Source organism: Colossoma macropomum, unplaced genomic scaffold, assembly GCF_904425465.1.
Source record: "Colossoma macropomum unplaced genomic scaffold, Colossoma_macropomum, whole genome shotgun sequence".
NCBI lineage: Eukaryota > Metazoa > Chordata > Actinopteri > Characiformes > Serrasalmidae > Colossoma > Colossoma macropomum.
In genome coordinates this window covers 13,088,051-13,112,213 of record NW_023494795.1, presented here as the reverse complement: position 1 = coordinate 13,112,213, position 24,163 = coordinate 13,088,051, and the positions used below count along the sequence as shown (strand labels likewise).

The 24,163-nt window shown below is 38.8% G+C and overlaps 1 protein-coding gene across 1 annotated transcript; it reads left to right on the top strand.

Moving 5' to 3' along the window:
• The first annotated feature begins 2,602 nt into the window (after nucleotides 1–2,602).
• Nucleotides 2,603–23,211, top strand: hook1 (hook microtubule-tethering protein 1). Its single transcript, XM_036581522.1, has 22 exons — nucleotides 2,603–3,233; nucleotides 5,754–5,839; nucleotides 6,372–6,444; nucleotides 7,563–7,613; nucleotides 8,277–8,409; nucleotides 8,834–8,901; nucleotides 9,014–9,076; nucleotides 10,219–10,302; nucleotides 12,606–12,769; nucleotides 13,231–13,371; nucleotides 13,738–13,939; nucleotides 15,400–15,510; nucleotides 15,620–15,707; nucleotides 15,958–16,024; nucleotides 16,408–16,548; nucleotides 17,368–17,455; nucleotides 17,653–17,684; nucleotides 18,226–18,308; nucleotides 18,681–18,781; nucleotides 20,092–20,193; nucleotides 20,305–20,373; nucleotides 21,501–23,211. The coding sequence occupies exons 1-22, from the start codon at nucleotides 3,189–3,191 to the stop codon at nucleotides 21,654–21,656; spliced, it is 2,148 nt and encodes a 715-aa protein (XP_036437415.1). The 5' UTR covers nucleotides 2,603–3,188; the 3' UTR covers nucleotides 21,657–23,211.
• The last annotated feature ends 952 nt before the right edge of the window (nucleotides 23,212–24,163 follow it).

Sequence of the window (24,163 nt, the reverse complement as noted above, 5' to 3'; positions counted from 1 at the left end):
CTTCCTCTGTTTCCCCCTCCACCTGTGGCTAAAGTGGTGCCTCTTAACTAAACCTTTCCTTGGCTAATATTTATCTTTCGCATTTTTCCCAAAAGCAGAAGGTCAGATCAGCTAAAAATAGCAGTTATTGACCCACCAGGACCTTGACAGAGTGTAGGTTGATGACCCCCGAGTAAATGACTAGCCCCGCTTCTTGTGTGGGTGCAGGGCTGAATGTTGCGAAAGTCCACATCGTGTCACCGGTCTGCCCCACATTTCATCAGCCTCTGAGGATGCCGAGTCCATATTGACCATATGGTTATTTTCAGCACTTACCTGACCTGAGCCTCAGGTAGGCTTTATGGAAGGATGTTCAGGGGTTAAAGTGACACTGTTAAGCTTCTGATCCAAGACCTGATTCCTTAACAGTTGTAGCTCGAGAGGGTTTGTTTTATTGTTGTAGAGTGAATGAAAACTACATGGGTGTGAATGTGAGCCCACTACTGAGTTGAAGGGGAATTCCACGGATTTTTTCAAAATTTCTACATAATTAAATGGTTAAGATGTAAACAAAGTCATTCAGAGTGGTTTGGTGTGAAACGCTCCATTCTAGAGAAACTTCCCAAGTCTGAATTGTTCACAGTGGTGGTGATAGGAACCAGATGTCTGAAGAGTTTAATACCTCTAAAAGCTCCCTCTCTCAAGTTGGTACATGAAATGCTTATGATAACAGATACAAATACAAATTACAATGTCTGAGACATCGTTTTATGATAATTTAGAAATAAGAGTTTGGCATAAAATGTATTTTAAATAAAGATCCAATTCCCTTTTTGAGTTGATTGATTGTGGATCATTTAGTAATTGCAGACTTCTTTCTTTTTTAATATTATCTTTTATATGTGTTATTTCACTAGTTTTTACTGCCTTTTATAAGTATGGGTAAGTATCACAAAAAAAAAAATCTGATGTCAGTACATCGATAGTGTTACTTCTATACTGATTCCTGAATGATACTTTTTTTGGTAGCTTCTCTTTAATTACAAACTGAAAGTGAGTGTGGCTTAGACATTTAGTGTGGGGTGCTGGGGTGGGTTTATTTACTGACCTCAAAATATTACACATTAATCAAGAAGCCCTGACAATAATAACATGCATACAGAGTGTAATTTGGACAGTTAGTAAATTTTGAAACAAGCGTGCTTATTGGCTTATGAGTTCTGACTACTGAGGTTTTAAAATTCAGTATTTAATGACATAGAAAAGTAATTACATTGGTCCTGTAAGTGTATTGAATTTTGATTCCCAGCCAATAAGATATAGTCAACAGTATTATAAGTCTTGAGTGTTTAATTTTTAAAAGGTGTGATATAAGCACAATTATTATTATTATTATTATTATTATTAACATTAGAATTTTTGTACAAAGCAATCTTGCATTTGATGTTTTCTTGGCAGAAGGTAGAATAGAATACAATGAGACAAACGCATGATAACTAAAATAAATCATGCCGTTAAAATGTGATGTGCAGCTACATTCTGCATGTTTTTATGGAGAGGCAATTTGCCTTATTCGCATGCTCTTCACTCCAGGCCTTAAATCTCTTGCGTTTACATTATGAGAAAGTAATAAAAGATTCTGCACAGCCACGCAATGTTCACACGATGAGCATGATCCTTCAGTAGTTTACCTTATCTAATCTTATGACCTGACCCCATTTCTTTTGACATTTGTATAGAAAGCCTGGCGAATATGAAATAATTTCATTTAAGATTAATAGAAAGGTCTAGAAATAAGCTCAACAATATGTGCAACGTGTGAAAAAATTATCTTTTGCAGCTTACATCATCAACACTCACTTTATTTTCCTTTATCAAGTTCTGTTTGTACTTTCACACTTTAAAAACACAGGCACTATGTAAAAACATAGAAACCACACACACACACACACACACACACACACACACACACACACACACACACACACACATTATATTTCTATTTATCTTACGTGAAATTATTTCTATTATTTATTTACTTTATTTATTTCTAAATATATATATATATATATTTAGAAATAAATAAAGTAAATAAATAATAGAAATAATTTCACGTAAGATAAATAGAAAGGTTGAGAAATAGGTTGAACAATATGTGCAACGAGTGAAAAATCTTTTGCAGCTTACATCATCAACACTTTATTTTCACTTTAAAAACAGGCACCATATAAAAACAGAGAATGCAACACAAACACACACACACACACACACACACACACACACACACACACATATATATATATATATATATATATATATATGTATATAATATATATATACATACATACATATATATGCTCTTTATTTCTGATGAGGGCTACAGTTACAATTAAAGTCAGAAATCAGACTATGACCGCAGCAGCGCGTCTGTAACGCAGCTCACACATTTCCAACAGGACCGTCGGTCTTTTCCAGATCCTCATTCTGATTGGCCACTTGCTGCTCTTTAACTCGAGAGCTCATTGGTTTTTCCCTCTTCGTATTTCGCTCTTGACCCCACCAATCCGTATCAGCACAGCGCGCAGAAATCGCTCTGCGTACATTCACGAACAGACTTACGGCGGCCACAGAGCGCAGTCCTCCTAGACTCGAGCGTCAAGCGCCTTGATGGGGAGAATCACTCAAGTGGCATTTATTTTTATTTCCCACCCGTATTCCGACAAACCTCGACCCCCTGCGCAAGGACTGGTAAATCTTAGTTCTGTGGATTTACCAACCTGTTTGGTTGGTTATCGTATCCAGTGAAATGACTTGTGCTAAACACGTTTTGCACTGTTTTTCAGTCATTTATATCCTAAATCTCACACTGAAAGCGATTCACATTATTAGATTAAAAGAAACGGACTGAAAAGTCTGTGAGCAACATGATGGATAAGAACACGAATACAGACAAATAAACGCTGGCTGGTATATTCTACTATCAGAAACTGCATAATATTTCCAATATTTTTGGATCTGTTTGGGGATTAATGTTTTAAGCCTGTGTGAACTACTAGCCAATCACAGCGCAGGAGGGCGTGGCTTGTCGGAATACGGGTGGTAAAAGAAAAACACTAACGCCTCCAGGTGAGGTCAAATGCAGTGGGAAAGGGAAGCGCTTTGTTGACAGGTGGACGGAAATAGATGCCCGACTGCGGAAAAAGAAAGAAATGGATTTGAACAAGACGGTGCTGTGCGAGAGCCTCATCGTTTGGGTGAGTTTGATGTCCCTGTGCTGTTTGTCCGTGCGGTTTCAGGGGTCTGTTCCGCTTCCCCGCTTATTTATGTCAGACTCACATCAGTGACGGCGTGACTACCTGTCGCAGGTGAACATGGACCTCATGTTTCACACTTCGCCCACCCCTGAACGCAGGAAATGAGAGGACAGGTTAAAGTCTGCTCTTAGCTCGGTGCGCGTGCGTGTGTGTTTGTGCTCTTATGGCAGGTGATATTAGCCTAATGCGCGCGGGGCTAGCTAACGTAGCGTGGCTGCTGCAAAGGAAACCTGAGCTGTAAGCGAATAAACATGAGAGTAACACGCACACACAGTCTTCATCCGATTTGGAGGTGTAATCTGGTTAGTCAGTGGGGTATTTGTGGAATGTCTGCTCTTTGCTTCTCTTATGCAATCAAACGTTATCCAGGCTGAAGGCAGTGAGAGCTGGAGCTCTGGTGTTTGGTGGCGGTTGGTTGGTTTGCTGATGTAGGGCAGACAGAGACAAGCAGCGGAGCAGCGGCAGCGCGCACTGCAGTGATCGATGATGAATGCACAGCTCCCGTAGAGACTCTGTGACCGGGACTGTGGCTCCGTAAAGGGCTCCTCACATAGGCAGAACCCTGCAGCTGCTCGACCAGCCAAAGCAAAAAAGCTCCACTCAGCTGCTGCGGATCACTGGGTTTTGCTGTCTAACATGTCTGGTGCCAGTACAGCAGACTACAGCACACGCTGTACACTCTGTACCCTGCTGTGTGTGTCCTAGCCCACCACACACTCCCCTCATAACATATAGGGGAACACAGCTGCATTTCAGTGTGAAGCCATTCTGTGATTTTAATGCGATTTGTGTTTATTTTATTATTCTTTACACTGATTTCTCGAAACAAGTTTTTCTATATGCTTTAAAATTCTTATCCTATCAGCTTTCAGTGCCCCTCATACAGGTTTTTTCATTGATTACAAATAGTGATACTGTAAACATGTATACACACCTGCTCAGCATTTATTCTGAAATCATTGGTGTTAATAAGGAGTTTGGTCCTCTTTTGCTGCGTTAACAGCCTTTGCTCTGCTGGCAAGGCTTTACACTAGATGTTGGAACATGACTGTGAGGATTTGATTGCATTCAGCCACAAGAGCGTGAGTGAGGTCAGGTACTGATGTTGGGTGATTAGTTCCGGATCACAAATCTCAAACTCATCCCAGAGGTATTGGATGGAGCTCTATCACTCCAGAGAACACTGTTCCACTGCTCCACACCAATTTTGGGGGCTTTATACCCCTCTAGCTGATGCTTGGCATTGGAAATGGTGACCTTAGGCTCATGTGCAGCTGTTCCTGAGCATCACATTCTATAAGCAGTGGACATTGTTCAACTGAACACCTGTATCTTGTACTGCTGTTTAGAAAGGGTGCCTGGACACTTTTTGACATCATCGCTGTCACAACAAAACCTCATATTTCCAAAAAAGTACTTTTATAGTAGAAGGAAAAAAACGTAATTAACTTTAAAATGTAAGTTAGTGTTGCAAGATTTTATTCTAAGTAATTTTGGACCGTTTGTATTGGTCTGCTCGTCAGGCCGCTTTGCCATTTTTTACGCAGCAACTATCCAAATTATGTATAAAAGTAAAAACATCAAAAATAGAAATATAAGGTTTCGTGACGACAGCAAAAACATATATGGTGGGATTCCTGGACAGGGATTAAGCCACGTTCTGGATGATGCAACATGCTGAATGGAGATTCACCATTGAAATGAGTCCCAAATTAGGCTCAGTCCCTGATTGGGAAACCATCTCATAATGTTTTTGTAACCTATGAACTTGAGCTATGAACCTTCAACATGATAATAAACATACAACCTGGTCTTCTTAGAATTTTTGCAGAATGACTGTCGGATAAGATCTAAGGTGGGGGTATTGCCCTCTCTGGCTTCAGATAGTGTGCATATGATGTTTGGGGGTTCTGAGCACGCTGCCCTTTATCCACTTGCACACGTGAACTCTGGATGACATACAACTGGATAATGTATTGTTCCGCTTAGTTTACTATAAGGCTGTAGGGAGGGGATCCCTTGATGTTCATAAGCAGATGAATACATGTATATGCAAATAAATCTTCTTCTTATATGCTTTCAGTATTATTATTTGTAACAAATGCAGTAAAAAGAACTTATGCCAGGGTAAGAAAGTTCAGACACATAAAAATAACTGTTTTAATACCTGCTGCGCTAATTTAAATGTCCACTAGGATGAGCAGTAGTTCATCAGTGTAGTGCAAAGGTGGGAAAATGGACTCTTAGCAGCCTTGTGCTGTTTTGGTACAGGCCAGCATCACAAATACTGAGCACAGTTGTACATTTTATTGTTAAATCATAGTTCAAGATGAAAGCGATGGCATCTTTTTCATTATGTCTTTCATATGAAGTACCTTGTTTTGAATTAATCAATAAAATTGCACTTCTGTCAACGTACTAATGTTCCGTCTTTCAATTCTTTTGTGTTTTTGCCCTCAGCTGCAAACCTTTAACACCGCAGCGCCATGTAAGACAGTGGACGATCTGACCACAGGAGCAGCTATGGCCCAGGCTCTGCAACAGATGTGCGTTCACCTTGTATTTTGTTCCTTTTTTATTGTTTATCTTTCTATTTGTCCACCATTTCCTCTGCCACTCCCCACCTTATCTGTGTTAGCCACATCTGTCCATCCCTGGTCAGAATTATTCATTTATATCTCAGCCCATCCCTCCCTGAATATTTCATTACGGCCCCTGGTGGATTGTGGGCACTCTAGAGTGTTGTATTACCTGAGCGGGGACCTTAAGTCACCTCATTCTTATTATTCTGCAGGAGAAAATATTACATTTCATTCTTTATTAAGTTTCATTACACCGAAATGCCATTACACTCAACAGCACAGGAATGTAATGAAACTTAATAATATTTGCCATATCAGAGCTTGTAGGCTCAGGGACATTTTGCTAATGATTGATGTTGTAGTTACAACAGGCAGAAACCAGTGCTACTTAATGTAATTTCATCTGGGTTCTGCTCCACTTTTTAATATGGAACTGTACTGCTCTTAATGAAAACATATTTAATAAATCTGCTCTTAACTGACTGTTTCCTTTTAGAGATCCATCCTGGTTCAGTGAGAGCTGGCTCGCACGTATTAAAGAAGATGTAGGAGATAACATGAGACTCAAGGTAAACTACTTTTTTTGTGTATAATGTATATAGTAGGGATGCACCAGTAATGAATGATTATGATTTCTTTACTGCTAAATTGGCAGATGACCTTTTTCTTAGCCTTGTTTTTAACTCAATGCTCACATTGTATGTAGAAATTCACAATGTAAATAACATTATTTGCTGTTTATATAATCAAATGCAAAATCAGTTGCCTGTTTACATAGCATGAAATCAAATAAAGTGCTACAATGACAGTAAGAAGCTTCAGTACAGCTGGTTGGTGACAGTAAGAGGCGATAGTACAGCTCGTAGGTGTAGCGTCTAGTGTTGTAGTCAAGACGGAGACCTGGACACATTGAGTCTGAGTCAAGCTGTAGTATTCGCATCTGTGACAAAACCAGAGTATAAAAAGAAGAAGAAGAGAGAAGGAGAAAAAAACTGAAATTAATCCGAATCACCATCTAAAGTAAACTGAATATAAGCCAAACAACATGCATCCATTTTAATATACGATGAAAACATAGTAATGATAACATTCCGATCTCTCCTCAGATGATGTTTAAATTTTGTAACCAATGAATGTCTACAAATAATTCCTTGTCAAACCATCATGGAAAAGATTAGTTAGATCCTCAACCAGCAGCAGGCAGATTTTATTTAATCATTTAGAGAAAATACTTTTATTCTCCTTGAAGGTTTTGTTGATATTTAGTAATGATAGAAAAAAGTTCACTTTCCAGTTACCTCAGACAGAGGCATCACACTCGACTAGTCTCGGGAACAATTTCAGAGTCGTTTTTACCTCGAGACGGAGTTAAAATGGTGTTTAGACCGAGACAAGACCAAGACTTGAGACTTGAGACCGGAGTCCACATTACAACAAATGCAGCTTACATTATTTATGTCATAAACACAAAACAACCAAAAATAATAAATTAGCTGTTTGGAGCAAAAATCTGCCAATTCTGTGCTTCCCTGCTGCATGGATTATCTGTCTGTTCCTACTTTCAGTTTTCTGTTATTGGTAGGCTTTTTAATAACCTACAATGAATCAATTTCAGGCTGTTTAGCAGAACTACAGTTTTTGAACCTATACCTTTTCAGTGTTTATTTTTAACTTTGTTTTTGTGCAGGTGAACAACCTGAAAAAGATCCTGCAGATAATTGTCGATTACTATAATGAGGTAAGTTTGCGAACAGTTTGAGATTCATTACATGAGGTGTGCTTATAGTCACAGTGTGTTTCAAGTTCTTCATGATCAGTATTTGAATTAAAACAGCTGAAATACAACGGTATTTCATTCCTCTGCCTTAATTTGATGCTTTGTGAACTTTGGTGGCTAAAGAATTGGCTTTCAGGTGACAGCTGGCTTTTTATTAATGTAAAAAAAAGAAATAATCACACACTCTGAATTTGCTGATACAGCACTGGGTTCCAGCAGACACACCTTCCTTCTCCCTCTTTCTCCCTCCCTCTCTTAGGCTGTGCCAATACATAATTCACCCCTTTGTATCACTGTCCATTTCTCTCTCTCTTTCTCTCTCTCTCTCTCTCCCTCTTTCTCACTCCCTCCCTCTCTCTCTCTCTCTCTCTCTCTCCCTCTTTCTCTTTCTCGCTCTCTTTCTCTCTCTCTCTCTCTCTCCCTCTCTCTCTTTCTCCCTCTCTCTCTTTCTCACTCCTCTCTCTCTCTCTCTCTCTCTCTCTCCCTCTCTCTCTCCCTCTCTCTCTTTCTCTCTCTCTCTTTCTCTCTCCCTCTCTCTCTCCCTCTTTCTCTTTCTCGCTCCCTCTCTCTCTCTTCTCTCTTTCTCTCTCTCTCTCTCTGTCTTTTTGTCTTACTTTCTTTTAGGTTCTGAATCAGCAGATCTCAGGTTTCCCTCTTCCTGACCTGGTGCGGGTGGCTGAACACGCTGATCCTGTGGAGCTGGGGCGCCTCCTGCAGCTCATCCTGGGCTGTGCAGTAAAATGTGACAGGAAACAAGGTACCTGTACTGTTTGCTGCACTCAAAATCCTCTCAACACACCAGGGCTCAGCTTTTTTGAAATGGCTTTTATTTGTGGACCGTTAATATTGAAATAGTATAATCTACATATAAGGCCTGTGTAAACTCTTCCTCAGGTGGGTGCCTGTGTTAACGTTTTGTTCTTTAATTAACAAATTAGTCCCATTTTGAATACTGACAATAAAGGTTGTAAAACTAATAACATACAAGGTAAAAAAAAAAAAGACCGCTGATCTTGAGCACTCACGCTACGTATAATAATTAGGATATGTGCACAAAAATCCTGTTCTAAGTCAACACTGTTTTAATCAGAGAAGTTTTATATATGTTATGTACTGTTACATGTACTTGACATTTAGATGAATGCAAGTGTTTATCAGTGACTCCATTGTTATTTCTCCAGAGTATATCCAGATCATAATGACTCTGGAAGAGTCCGTGCAGCATGTAGTGATGACAGCCATCCAGGAGGTTAGTCTGCATTTCAAAAGGATTTAAAAAATTATGCTTTTTGTTACAAATAAGAAGATTTATAATCTGTATTTAATTTTTCATCTTACTGCTTCCTGTATATCTTGTACAGCTGATGAGTAAAGAATCTATGGCCCATTTTGGAGCAGAGCCACCAGGGGATGTAGAACAACAGGTAAGAGATTTAAGTTACAAGTTACACATCTAGTCTAAGTGACTGTATGGTGAAACATCCTGTCCAGATGTGGGCTGGTTTGATTATGGTCTCACAGCTGTATCTGAAGACAATATCTGTAAAGCTATAATGTTTAAAGTACTGCAGTTGTAGGGTCAGACAACTGTGACATGATGGGTCCAAAACCATAGTTCTGTTATATAAACCTGAACACACAGGTTTAAGGTAACACAGATGATATTGTGACTTGGTTTCATGTTACAATCCAGTGAATTATGAGATAAAGCTTCGCCAAGAATATTGTAAATAAGAGAGTTAGAGGAATGTAGAGAGTTACAGCATGGTGAACACTACCTGATAAGACTGGTCTAGTGATACAGAGAGAGACGGGGGACCAATCTAAACTCGGAGAACATCTCCACAGATCTCCCTGTGGATGTCCATGTTTCTCAGCCAGGATAACACTCTCCATTAGCAAGGCTCAGAGTACCTGCAGCTTTATCTAGACCAGATTGCTGTTGTTTAAACAACACCTTTTAGTTATTGTCCATTCAAAAATAGCAAATTGTTAGAAGTATCCTCAAACATTGTTGCCAGCAGATAACGCTAGTACATGATATGTCCAAAACCTTTTAGACATTCAGTGTTTCTTCTTAAATCAAGGGTTTGTCAGACGTTTGTCAGATGTTTGGAGTTTGTCCCCGTTTGCTGCAGTAACAGCCTCTGCTCTTCTGCGAAGGCTTTACCCCAGATGTTGGAACATTGCTGTGAGGATTTGATTGCATTCAGCCACAAGAGAATAAGAGACCCCTCTAGCTGAAGCTTGGCATTGGACAAAATGCTTTTGTGGAAATATAGTGTATCAACAGACTATTACCAGAAGGTTTCACTGCTGCAGGAAGCTGCATGTGATAGAAAAAGTCTCTGGTATGCAAATATGTATAACAACTGTTCAACTGTCCATTTGTGGTGAGTTCAGCTTCCCCAGAGGCAGGGTGTGAACATCGCCATGCCAGGATACACAGATGAAGTTGTTGCCTACACTGGCATTGAGTTTTTGAACTGTCAAATCAGCTTAATTTAATCATCGACTGGAGAGAAATCGCTTAAAATTACTGACTGTATTGCTTGTGTGTGAATAGCTGAAGAAAGCTCTGGAGGACTTGGCTGAGGTGATGGCAGAAAAAGACGAGCTGGCCCAGCGCTGCCAGGAGCTAGACATCCAGGTGAGAAACTCAGATATAGACACTGCTGCACACACATAGAGGCATATGATTGAAATGGATGTTGATTGGCAAATAAACATCATGAAGAAAAAAGCACCTGGAGAAGAGGTCCATGGTAATAGATCTTGGCAAACATGTATTGGAGAGCATGAAGATCATTTGGTGCCTCAGTAAAATCTGCAGAGGTAGATGACTCTTAGAAATATGTTAAGATTGGTGTTAGCAAACCTGGCTCTTATTCACAGTTACTGGATCTACATCAAGGGAATGAACTCTTGATATCAACTCTCAGTACCTGCATTCTTTCACCCTCAAGTTTAGAGTAGTTTGAGTAGATACCCTAAGAGGGACTAGTCTAGTGTGATCCGCCCTGGGCAGGATCTTTGCTGCACCTATCAGCACTTGTAGAACAACAAGGCTTGTTTTTTTTATTTTTTTTATTTTTTATTTTATTTTTTTTTTTTAAATGAGGAAGTTTTACTGTAGGGCGCTGACAGTGGTTGTTCCTCTCTGACACTCGGGTGGTGGCACATAATTGTGTTTAGTCACAAACTGCAGCAGTTGGAGAGCACAGCAGAATTTAGAAGTGCTGATTCATTACTGTTCTGAAGTCTCAGCAGGTTATTACTTTTTGAGTCAGTATCTGCAGTTATAAATATAATTAAATACACAACTAGAACAATAAAGCAGGAAACATATATCTCACAGGAAACTACACAAAGGCCTCCAGCACCAAGTATAATATGAAATCTATCAGTATTTAATTTGTCCACTTTTTACTTTCTGTGCATTTTACTGCCACCCTTCCATCCTTCTGATCTAAAACCAATGAGTTACACCTGTGTCCTCCCAACAAACACTGTTTCCAAATGTGCGACTGACAGAGACACTAACATTCACACAAACAGTTACCCAAACACACCTTAGATGTTTGGCAGATTTCTTTCTCATGTGCATCTAAAATGACTAAAGAAGATATTTCTGTAGAGATCAGAAGACAATGCACTTAAGAAAGGGAAAAGTTTCTAAAACTGGAGTTCAGAAAAATATTAAAAGACAAAATAAAATCGGACTCCTAAGAACCATGCAACGCCTGGTAGGCCACCAAAACTGTCCACTGTCAGGTAAACAGTACTTAAAGCTTACATCTTAAAGAGGTGGGAGAAAATTAAGCTATTAGATACTGAGAATCAGAAAATACTAACAACATCTAAGATTGAACTCTGTAAGTTTGGAAAATGATCACTGCAGATTTCTTTGAAATACTGAACATAAAAATTAAGGCAAAGGGTGGACTCACTAAATACTGACAATTATATATTTATTTGTTGAGGCTTCTGTGATTTTGGCAAGTAATGTATGTTGACTCTATCAGTCCTTAATACTTTTGTCAAGACCTGCTTCCATGGCTAAGAATGAATGAAGCACTTATTTGTCTTTACCGACTTCATTCTTTGGGTGAAGTGTTTCTTTAGGGAGTTACTTTAGGAAATGACTCCTAAACATAAGGCTGTGAGGAATGGTTATAGTTGAGTCATCCTATGATACAGCATTTCTACAGTCTCATCTTTGTGTTGCTGTGTACTGATCCACTGTTGGCACTGATTTTCGACAGATTGTGTATTAGCGTTTCCTTGGTGACTGAGGTAAGTCCAAATGGCTGCATGGCTGCAGAGCCTAACCAAAGCCTTACTAAAGCCTTGCATTAACCAACCTAACACGTGCAGCGTTTACTGGGGAAATACTCACAGATCCTGAGCTGTTCGTGGCAATGCAGCTAAACTCTGGCATTAAAGGTTTATGGCTCACTCAACAGTTGACAACAGCTACTAATAATGATGCCCATTATACTGCTCTTAAAAAGGGCTGATGTTTTGAAAGCTGTGCATTGTCCAATGAGGGTTTTTAGTAATTAATGATAATGCCCAGTTTCCTTCATATTTCCATAAAGAGTTCATTCTCTCTTAAGTAAATGTGTACTTGGCCGTAATAATTGTGTGTCTGTTTTTGAACGTCCTCATTTTTCTGGAGTAGTTCAACATTTAAAACAATATAAGCTTAATGTGTAGTTCTTCAGCCATCTCTACAATATTAATGTTCGGAGAAGAAGTAAGTCACCGTTGCATACAGGTTGTAAAAATGATACCCACCTTTGGGACCTCTGTGAGTAGAAAAGACGTTCAAAACCAGCACTGGCTCCTATCCAGCAGAAATAACAACACTATCAATTCACATAAACCATAGAAGAGAATGAAGTGCATCCCTTTAACCTGTAGCTCTGTGGGCCGTAACTCTATGAACAGGTGGCAGTGCTGCAGGAAGAGCGTAACAGCCTCCTAGCGGAGAACGATGTTCTGACGGATCGAGCCAATCAGCTGGACACGTTTGATGATCCCAGCACCCCATCAGGGAAGAAACATAGCCAGCTCCAGCTGCAGCTGGAACAGCTCCAAGAGGAGAACTTCAGGTAGTGCTGCATTATAGAGCTCACAGCCATACAAGCCTGATCATCTCACAGTGAGACTCTTTATTAGCATTTGTATAACCAATAAAGTGTAAATATGCATTGTAAATAGTGAGATACATTAAATAGCTGTATATTGTCACTGTCATGACAGAACTTTGTTGTATTATCGTATGTCTTATGTTGCCTCCTGTAAAGTTATCATTTCAGAGATACAAGGTTTTGTTATGACAGTGACGACATGTTCTATTTCTATGATGTTATATATTTTATATTCTGCACATGTGAACCTCCAAATAAGAAATGTAGTAGTTGGATGTGTCAGACAGACATTAGGTGATGTAGTAGTATGCTGTGTACTGCAAAGTGCTGAAAATGACTTTTCAGAACAAGTGAGTCTTTGAAATATTAGCTGGTTCTAATTTTTTATGTATTCTGTATATTTGTGTGTGTGTGACTGTCAGACTAGAGGCAGCTAAAGATGACTACCGTATTCACTGTGAGGAGCTGGAGAAACAGCTGGTGGAGGTTCAGCATCGAAACGATGAGCTCACCAGCCTGGCAGAGGAATCCCGCTCGCTGAAGGATGAGCTGGACATTCTGAGGTGTGAATGCGAGAGAGATCTATCACCACAGTCAAAGAAATTGTCTGTTTTGGCAGTTTTTATGTGTTCTAGTATTGTTCTTTATGGCTTTTAGCTCCAAATGCTGGATAAAAAAATACAAAACACTGACATTTTATGACCATTAACCCAAAACGCTCCTGCTGAAAAGCTGTTGTTTGGCGATTTCTTCCAAGCAGTGATGAACTCAGTGCTTAACAATTAAAGTCATTTCATACAGAAATAGGTGCCTTCAAGACTCTAAAACCAATTTTCTAGTCAGTTAACTTGCTGTAGACTAAGCTGTCCCCAAACGCAATGGTTTTGTCTGCTTTATTTAGAGTATTCTGTGTGTACATGTGTGTGTAGGAGCTGCTCTGACCGAGCAGTGAAGCTGGAGGCCTCTGTGGAGACGTACAGGAAGAAACTGGAGGACCTGAGTGACCTGAGGCGACAGGTTAAGGTGTTAGAGGAGAAAAACATGACCTACATGCACAACACAGTCAGTCTTGAGGAGGAACTCCGCAAAGCCAATGCTGCACGCACCCAGCTTGAGACTTATAAGAGACAGGTATTATACAGCAGATAGGCTCCCCATACATATGCTATATTTTTACATTGTAATTATTAATCCATTACCTTAAATTGAATGAAAATGCTGAAACTGTATGACCAGTGCTGTGATAACGGTTAGCTTGATAGGTCCTATAGGGATGGGCATTTAACTAATTAAGCTCTTCGAATACCTACATTTTTAAAATTAATCTCCACAATTTGTTATCTAATCATGAGCATGAATTTAAATATATATAAATAAGTATTTCATAGAACCATGAACATGCATTATGTTGCATGTAGAAACCTTGACTGTGTAAACAAACTTGACTTTGTTTTCCGATGGGTTAATGACCATGCCATTTAAAAGCCTTTTCCATTAGGTGGTATATATTCATTTTCCCACCGTATTCATTATTACCCATGGCAGCTGTAGTTTAAACATTGACTTTAGAAGCTTGTATGACCTGCATGTAACCTGCTTGCTCTTTATATGCAGCATTATTTTTTCATTATTTAGCCAACCTCTGAATATTACTGGAGTAAGTTAGCCTGTTAGCTACCTGCCGAACTGGTTGCTAAACAAAATCGTGTTCTTATGTAGGTTATGTTTAGTATGATTTTGGGCCTTTTATTTCATGTATGTGCAATTTGTGACTGCAAATATGCACAGATTTTTGTTATTTAAATATATGATTAATTAAACCGATGCTAAGAAGAGTTTAGATATCCATATTGCCACTGTTCAAAGAAAAACATGTATCTTCATTTTTTTTATTTTATTTTTTTTTTACATTTCTGCATCATTTGAGCACAGCAGCTGCCCTAAACGCTGTGTGAAAAATTCATGAGGATTGGACCAATAGAAATGCTCCAAAATTGCTTGGAATAAAATCTATTTACCTTAACTTGCACTGAAGGTAAATAATGTTTTTGCCTTCTCCTGTAAAGTTGCCATTTCAGAGGTATTTGTTTTTCTTCGGGCAGTGAAAATATATTCCACCCCCCTGATTTTTAGCTACAATAGCAGTCTAATAATACTTTAATTAAAGACTGATCCAAGTTATTATTGGCACAGCAGTTGCTCATCTCCATGCAAAATCACTGGCAGTGGAATGGGACACTTTTAAGCCCAAAATCAGGGGCGTGAAGCAGTGGAAATGTGTTCTCTGGACTGAGGCACCATCAGATATTCCTGGGATGAATTTAAAGTAAATGTGAACTAAAACTAATGGGGAAAAATCAGTACCTGCCCTCATTAATGTTATTGCATTTGAATGGAATTAAATCCTAGTCACAACAGTCCAGCATCTACTGTAAAGTCTTCCTAGAAGACTAGAGGCTAGAAAAAAAAACTCCCTATTAAAACACTAACTTCAGAAGAAATGTTGGAAGAGTAGAAGTCTGGTTAGTTAATACGCTGCATACACATACAGATGCATGCAGGTGGAGACATATTTTATATTTTAACCTCAGGTCCAGGAGCTTCATAGGAAGTTGTCTGAGGAGAGCCGCAGAGCTGATAATCTGGCCTTCGAGATGAAGAAGTTTGAGGAAAAATTTGAAGCTCTTTCGAAAGAGAAAGAGGTACATACACACATGCAAACATAGCCGAGATTCTACATTCCCATCCTTAATCTGAACAGTCTGCCTCAATCGACTGTATATGCATGTGTTATTGTGCCACATCTACCAGAGAATCATCATTGAGCGAGACTCCCTGAAAGAGACCAATGAGGAGCTGCGATGTACACAAGCTCAGCAAGACCAGCTTCTACAAGCAGGTACGCTATTAGACGAAATCAGACTTTTGTTTCCATACGAATATTCCTAGAAAGATAATGTGGCGCTCTCAGTCAGCATCACTTTGTGTTTGTGGTGCTGAGAAAAATGTCGTCCCTGAAAGTTAACGCTGCTGTCCAGCCATAATGAAATGTAACTGTTGAAATGTAATGCAAAAACAAGAGAAATCATTTCACTTGTCATTATACAAATCCAAATGCAAATGCCTGTATGTTTGTTTTTAAACTACAGGAATGTATAAAACTGGGAGTCCAAGCCATGACAACTTGGCAGCTGAGATGTTGCCCATTGAGTACAGGTACTGTGTGTATTTGTGCAGATTTGTTGTGAATTAGATTTCAGTTTTTAAACAGCTGTATAGAGGTATGTCCAAGCCACACCCTATTTTAGCTCAGTTACATATTGTGCTAATGGATTTCATGTGGTGGATCTGTTTAAGCAGTTAGGTTTCAAACCAGTATCACACTCCCATTGTTTTTCTTTAATGAGATAATGAGAAAACAAACACAAACAAACTAAAGAAAACGTTTTGTGATTTCTTTTTTTTCTCAATTTGCATTTGGAAAGTTCTAATTGAAGATTAAATGCTGCCACAGTGCATGTTGCAGACTTGCTATTGACTTGGTAGGATTGGTAGAGTGTGTGTTTTCCACAGTGTGCACATGTGCGTTTGTTGTACAGGGAGAAGTTCATCCGTTTGCAGCATGAGAATAAAATGCTGCGCGTGCAGCAGGAGGATTCTGAGAATGAGCGCATCACCGAGCTCCAGGGTCATCTGGAGGAGGAGCGGCGTGCACGCAGTGAGCTGGACACTGAGAACAGGTACTCGGACACATCTTAGACCAGCTGCACCCTTATCCCACCAGACAAATGATGGGAGACACGCACACATTTTAGAATGTCCAACATTTTAGAATAATAGTGAAGACATCAAAACTATGGAGTAAAACATATGGAAGTACTATAATTAGAAATATTGACCTTCACATAGGGCTGTATAAATCCAGCCTATCTCACAATCCATATCAAGGACAGACACTGTGCTAATTAACACTTAACAGTGTTACAATTTTAACATGTAATTACAATGATATAATGATTGTGTTTCAGCAATTTACAACTGTATATTTCGCAAGTTCTAAATGAAAACATGTTGGGAGTTTTTTTTCCCCAGTATGAATGTTTCGTTGTGGAAATGCATACATATACATCAACTTCACTGTTTTGTTGACATCAGAACAAAACCTCATGACTCACTTAGACATTACAAGAGAGAAAAAGCTTTTAATTGAACAGCAACAATTTGTATTTCCCTTGAACACAAATTTTCAGCATTTCTGCATGTGGCTTTAGATGACTTGAAGATTATGAAAACCATGAATTCAGTTGAGTATGTCGAGACTTTTCTGATACTGTACCCTACATAGTAGGACATTTCGCCTAAAAGAAATCGAATGATTATATTAAACTCAGGTCAGTCATGTTCACATCACGAACACACACAGAGAACCCTTAAAAAAAAAGACACAACTACTACCTCATCCTCACAATTCTGTACTAATCCTTTAGTCCTGTTACTGGTGATGTAAGTGACTGTGATTGTGGCTCACATTATGTAACGTGACTGTTCTCCTCAAACAGGTTGAACAGAGAGAGGATTAGTGAACTGCAGCAGCAGGTGGAAGACCTACAGAAAGCCCTGCAGACTCAAGGAGCCAAACCTGAGGACGTGAGTGTACTGTAAACACGCAGAAATGCCTCATTTAGAGTGACCCATATGCTATTTCTTGCGACTGCACAAAGCCTTCTCCCATAACCCAAGCAAGCACACTGGCTCTCCAACATAAAAACGTATTTTGTAGCTTTTTATGTATGTTGTTTGAGCATGCTTTTAAAAAGTCACATTCTTTGTTGTTGTTTTTCCAGTCTCACCTGAAGAGGAAACTAGATGCTCATATGTAAGTTTGATATTTTTGATTTTGCACCGCATTAAGTAGTACATTGGTCTACTGAAGTCCCAGTTGTCAGGCAGGTTGTTAGTACTGTAACAATAGATAACAATAAATAAATACATCTGTAGTAATATAATATAGTAGTATATTGAATAGTAATATAAGTAATAAAATAGGAGTAGTAGTAAAATAGTAATAAAAAGACTGGATTTGTGCCTTCTATGTCTAAATAAATAAATAAATAAATAAATAAACAAGGGTTTTCTGCAGTGTTTTCTGTCTGACTCCAGGCATATGAAAACAATGTGTATAGACATGTAAATGTTTTGGGTTTTACCCTTTATTACTTGAAACAGTGTTGTTTACCTTAACAATAATAACTTAAACCCTACTGGGATTTACTTCATGATGAGATTCATTTCTTGTACTCCCTCTATGATGGCCTCCTTTCAGCCACAGCGTTTGCTGAGATGCCATGAGACTCTGTATCTCTTTATATAATCTAATACTGTAACTAAGGTGTTTTCATTTGTTCTTGCCCTCTCAGGGTGCAGCTAAATGCAGCACAAGATGAGATCATGAAGAAGAAGGAGTTACTGGAGGACCTTCAGCCAGACGCAACTCAAGCCTGTAAGCCTGTGGCCTAACCTGACCCTTGATCTTTTGATGTTAACATTCTACACCTTATCATGGGCCTTAGTTCAGATCACATGACCTGTCAAAGGGTTAATTCATAATCCAGGCAGCCTAAACTCACATCTTAAACATCAGTTCCAAGAGTTTCTGAAAAGAATCCACATTATCTGAGCTCACTACTAGTATATTACATGTAAATGTTATTAGCCCAAGTGTTCTGCACTATAGAGAGAAAGTGGACCTATTTTCAATTTATCATTCCATCTTTAACGAGCAAAACTACATTTTCTTCCAGATTGTGGGTTGTTTGATTGATCTGAGGTAAAACATATTTAAGTTTGAACTTAAATTCATTTGCTTTTCCAGCACTGAAGGTCGACGAGCTGATGGCTGCTCTGAAGAAGAAAGACGACGACATGCGAGCAATGGAGGAGCGATACAAGATGTATCTGGAGAAAGCACGCAATGTAATTAACTCATGTTTACTCCAGGACTGCTCTGCTGGGTTGACTGGTTCTTACATGATATTTGACCCCCCTCTCTGTGTAATGACCCATATTGAGTAACCCAAATGTTTAGGGAATAGTTTTCTTCTTGCACTATGGTTTACAGCTAAAGCACATCCAGTCTGACAGGTTCTCGCTGCATCGCCTGAATGGAACACTAAATTAACAGCACCTTTAGAATATGTTGAATTTCTGAATAGAAATTTCTGAACATTAAATTTGAAGCTGTATGAATATGTATATGTACTTTTTCATGTACTGTAGGTACATGAAAGCATTCTGAGTAGTGAGAATACATACAGTTATTCACAAACATTTAAGTGGTTAATTCTTACAGTTGTGATTAAGCATTGGAAAAAAAACCAATATGGTGTAGAGATGAACAGAACTAGGGGAAAAGGTTAGATTGGGATATTTCAGCCTTTGTGGTAAAGTGTTTGAAAAACAAATGGAGCTAATTATCATGCTTGCACTGGAGAGCGTTTAATAGTAGTTCTGTATTCTGAATAAGGTTGCTTGATATGGACAAAATACCATATTGCAATAATGCAACTTTACTGCAACATATTGCAATATATCCATTATATTGAAAACATAGTAGTGAACCCATGATGTGATGATGGATCATGTAATTGCGTTGGATTGGTCAGGATGCTCACAGCACACAATAGAACATTCAGTGACCGGTTAGAGACTTATTTGCATATTGGAAACTTCTGCAATATTAGTATTATGAAGGCCAATATCACAATTCTGATTAAAGAACAATATATTCTGCAGCCCTAATGTGCCGTTATCAGCAATATATTGTGTTTTCAGTCAACTTATCATTCCCCAGAACAAGCAAAGAGATCTGGCTGTTAACTGATGAATACACTGTAAGGAAAAAAAAAGGTTCTACACTGCCACTGGGGCAGTTCCCCTCACATCACTGAGGTCGTGCCTTCAAGGGTACTTCAGTACCTAGTTATTGAACATAATTGTACCATATTCTGTTGCAGTTATGTTTTTTAAGTTGCGTTGACTCCACATAACCTGTCTGAACTCCAGGCTTTTTAAAAGTTGTTGTGAACAAGTACAAATATGCCCCTTTTGCCTGAGAAAGTGAAAGTAGAACCCTAAGTAGAAAGTCTTTAAAAGTATGCAGTTGGACCTCAAGAGTATTGTTGTACCTTTGAGGGTACATTTTACATGGTTTGTACCTTTGTGAACAAAAATGTACAGAACCCTTTTGTCTGAAAGTGTATATGGGCGTGTGTTGTGTTTGACAGGTGATCCGTGCACTGGACCCAAAACTGAACCCAGCCTCAGCTGAGATCCAGTCTCTTAAGGCCCAACTCTCAGAGAGAGAGAAGAGAATTGCTGCTCTGGAGGTCTACATCCCACCTCAGCTTTCATTCTCTCATCACCCCTGTCTTAGTGGTTTAATCTGTTTCTCTTTTCCTAATTTCTGTCCCCTTCATTTCTTCTGTTGTCTTCCACAGAGAGAGTGCGAGCAGGCCAAGCTGCGTGAATATGAGGAAAAACTCATTGTGACTGCATGGTACAATAAGGTAAGGAGGTGCAATGAATGCTGGAAGACAGTGATTAGGAAGTGCCCCTCATGTCACTGGGGTGGTGTTCTTAAGGGTACTTCTTCGGCACCCAGTTATTGAACATATTTGTACCATATTTTTTTGTATTGACTCCATACTATCTGTCTTAACTCCAGGCTGTTTCAAACTTTAGGTTATGAAAAAGTACAGATATGCTGCTTTCGCCTGAGAAAGTGAATGTAGTACCCTTTAAACTTATTTAAGATATGCAGTTGGACCTTAATACACAACAGGCCAAAAATATAAAAGCAGGAAGTGACATTTTTCTGAAAAAAGTTTAGAATTAATTAATTTGAAAATAACCAGCATTAGACAGCATGACTATAGACATCCAGTTTCACTGAATATGTTTTTCCAAAATAGTCCATTAGTTTGTAGTGATGTACTCCTAATGTGTTCTATGGGAAAGGACTTTTTTTCTGATAGTCCCTTACATCGACAAGTAATGTTTACAACTTCTAGTTTAATGCCTGATTCTGTTTATCAAGCATTCAGGAGCATCTGAATTGGAGAATCATGCTGATCTTACTAGAGCTGCAATACATCTCTGCAGGAGAATCACCAGGAGGAAAACAAATGAAGAATTAGTTGTACAGTACTGTGCAAAGGCCAGAGGTCATACCACATTTATTAAATTTCCATTCAAAAAGTCCTTATATACAAGTTATTCATTTCAGATGTTTCTGAGGAGATTAGATACAAGATAATCCACTTGCATAAGGAAGGGGAACGTCGGAGGTAAACAGTTGAAAAAAACGGGAGCTTCCAAAACTCACTTCAAAAAATTACAACCTAACATTTAAAAAAGTCAAAGGTTTGACAGTAAATACTAAAATATGTGTTATTATATTTAGGTGTTGACACTTTTATGGAATTGTCTGTTTAAATATGTTTTCAGCCTTATTCCTGACCCTAAAAATGAATAACTTGAACATAATGGCTGTTTCAACTGGGGATTAAATACATAAAGGGTGGTCTCTGACTTTTACACAGAGCTGTACACTATTGGTGCAGATATGGTCAATCTTTTGTTCTCTGTTAATAACGTGTTGCCGTTGGCTTCTCTGACTCTTTCTCACACACAGAGCCTGAGTTTCCAGAAGATGGCGATCGAGTCTCGGTTGGGTGGCCGTTCTAACTCTGTGGTGCCACCCGGTCAGTCGTTCCTGTCCCAGCAACGTCAGGTGACCAACGCTCGGCGCACCATGTCAATCAACGTGCCTGCTACTTCCTCAAAGTAATGACGACTTCTTCTCTTCTCCCGCCTTCTCCCATACCTTCTCTGCCCCTCGTCTACCCCTCAGCTGCACACTTAAGTGACCTTAAGCACAACCCTAAGTAAAGTGACAAGCTTGCCATAATGTGAACTGTTTCTATAGCACTTATGTCCCCATTTACTCCCTCACACGTACATGCAAACAAACAAACAAACAAACAAACAAGACAGGGTTTAATACCTTGTTGAACACTATATTCGCTCAGCATTCTCCTTCAAGCACACAGAAACACTCCCTTATGTAATGTATTACACACTTTTAATCTCCATACACACTCTAGCCCGCAATCATTAACTTGGACAGAATAGACTGGTATCTGAATGCGTTGTGCTCAAACTCAGAGGCTTGTGAAAGACTAATCCAGAGATGTATGTACCACTTGTTTGTCACAATCTATATATGTATGTCACATCTGAGATGGACTAAAAAGGGCAGCATGCATGCTAATGGCTAAAATGGACTTCCAGTGGTATTCTATGCAGCTAGATGTACTGCTATGTATAGTACCATTGTACTGTATGTCTATGTAGAGACATGTGCTTGTTGTAACATAGACCTGACATCAGCATTCTCTCCACTTCCACGCATGCATGTTCACAGAATCAACTAACTAATATGGATAAAGCTTCAGGACAAAGGCATATTTGGTGCTGGACACCAAAAAGTTCCTTTTTTTTTTACTACAAAAAACTTTTCTTACAGTTGAATACGAAACGTAAACAGTTACACATCTCAAAATAAGGAAATCTGAGGTGCTGCAGCCAATCTTGAATCAACTGGAGCAGATGTTTGTAGTATTTCTTTTATACAGTAATTGACTGTGATTGGACTCTTGCATGCTCTTGTAAACAGCAGGACTTTTTTTGTCCACTGAACATTTGCTGTCTGGCTTCAATGTGTAAAGGCCTCAGATATCAGGTTTAAATCACCAGCTGATGGTCATAGTAACCCGGCCAAGCCTTCTTTGATAGGGTCAAACGCTGTGACCATTTTTTGGAATGTTTTCTTCTTCGCCAGCTGGCCTTTCTCAGCTCTAGTGTATTTGGAAACCTGCAACCTGTGTAATAGCCAGTGAATCATCTATAGCTGCAGTGTAGATTTAGAAAGGCTGTACATTGTGAACATCTGCCCTTCATTAGGCTGGAATAATTTAGGGCTGTAAGGTTCAAAACGTGATTAGTTTAATTTGTGTTGGAATGTATTTGGCTTTCTTTAGGCTGATTCTGAACTCTTAATTGTAAGCTTTATTAACTCTGCAGTTATTTTTTCATTTCCATTTTGTCAGACATAGGCTTTTTACCCTTCACTGGGTGATGAGTGAGATTGCTTTGAATGAAAGTAACTAGAGATGCTTATGTGAAACGCTAATGAGAGGAAAGCTTTTGGAATTGTGGCTTTATTTAATGAGTGCTCTCTGTCTTTGTCAAAGATGAAGCTTAATAAGGGTGGAATATTATGGAATAATGTATGGACACAAAGCTTTTGTTTTCATGTAAAAAAATAAACACTTTAAATTATATTTTCATGGTTGTGTGTCTGTTCTGATGATGTGAAGTCAAAGGACAAGTTCCAAACATTACCTCTAGATGGTGATATAGACTACCAAAAGTGCTGGAAACTCCTTATTTTGGTTATTAATAAAACTAACACTACTACCACTACCACTACTACTACTACTACTACTAATAATAATAATAATAATATTAATAATGTGGGGTAGGGGGTGTATGTATATATGTAACACACTCTCTCTCTCTTTAGGCACAGCTCAGGAAAAATATGTACAGGTGAACAGATTTCCAATGTTATCAGTCACAATTCCTAGTATATCTTTGTGGAAGAGTGGGAATGGTGGGAAGTGTGTCTGTTTTTGTCAGTCTAGCATGAGTAAGCTGGTTTGTGATTGCTTTGTATTCCTATCACAGTGTACTTTCATGAGGGTGAAAGGTTCTTAAAATTGATTTACACTGAAGTTTCCTAACCTAGCAATACACTGGCAGCACTGATGAGTCTCTGGCTGCATCCCAGATGCTTTCACTCCTTCCTCTCCTTTCTTTTTTCTTTTTTGTTAAAACAGGCAAGGCATGCAAACAAAACTGCACAAAATTCAGAGACCACTCCTTTAATATGTAGTCAAAACAGCCATTAAGAACAGGTTTTTCAGCAGACCCTTCTGATGAGATTTGATAATATAATTTGCTTGTGAAAATCCCAATACTCTAGTTTAAAAAAATGATTAAGCTTTAGAGAAAATGGGACTCAACTAACAACCGTGCAAGACCTCGTTGACCATCACAACTATCACCATTAAATAAACAGTACTTTGAGAGAGAGGAGAACATTTCTGATCTGTAAAACTCCATGTGTTTCTGTCCATCCTGTCAAGAAACAGTTACTGAGAAGCTCTGTGAACACAGTAAATACTGAAAAAATGTATTGTTGAGGCGTCTGTAATTTTCTATTAAACATTT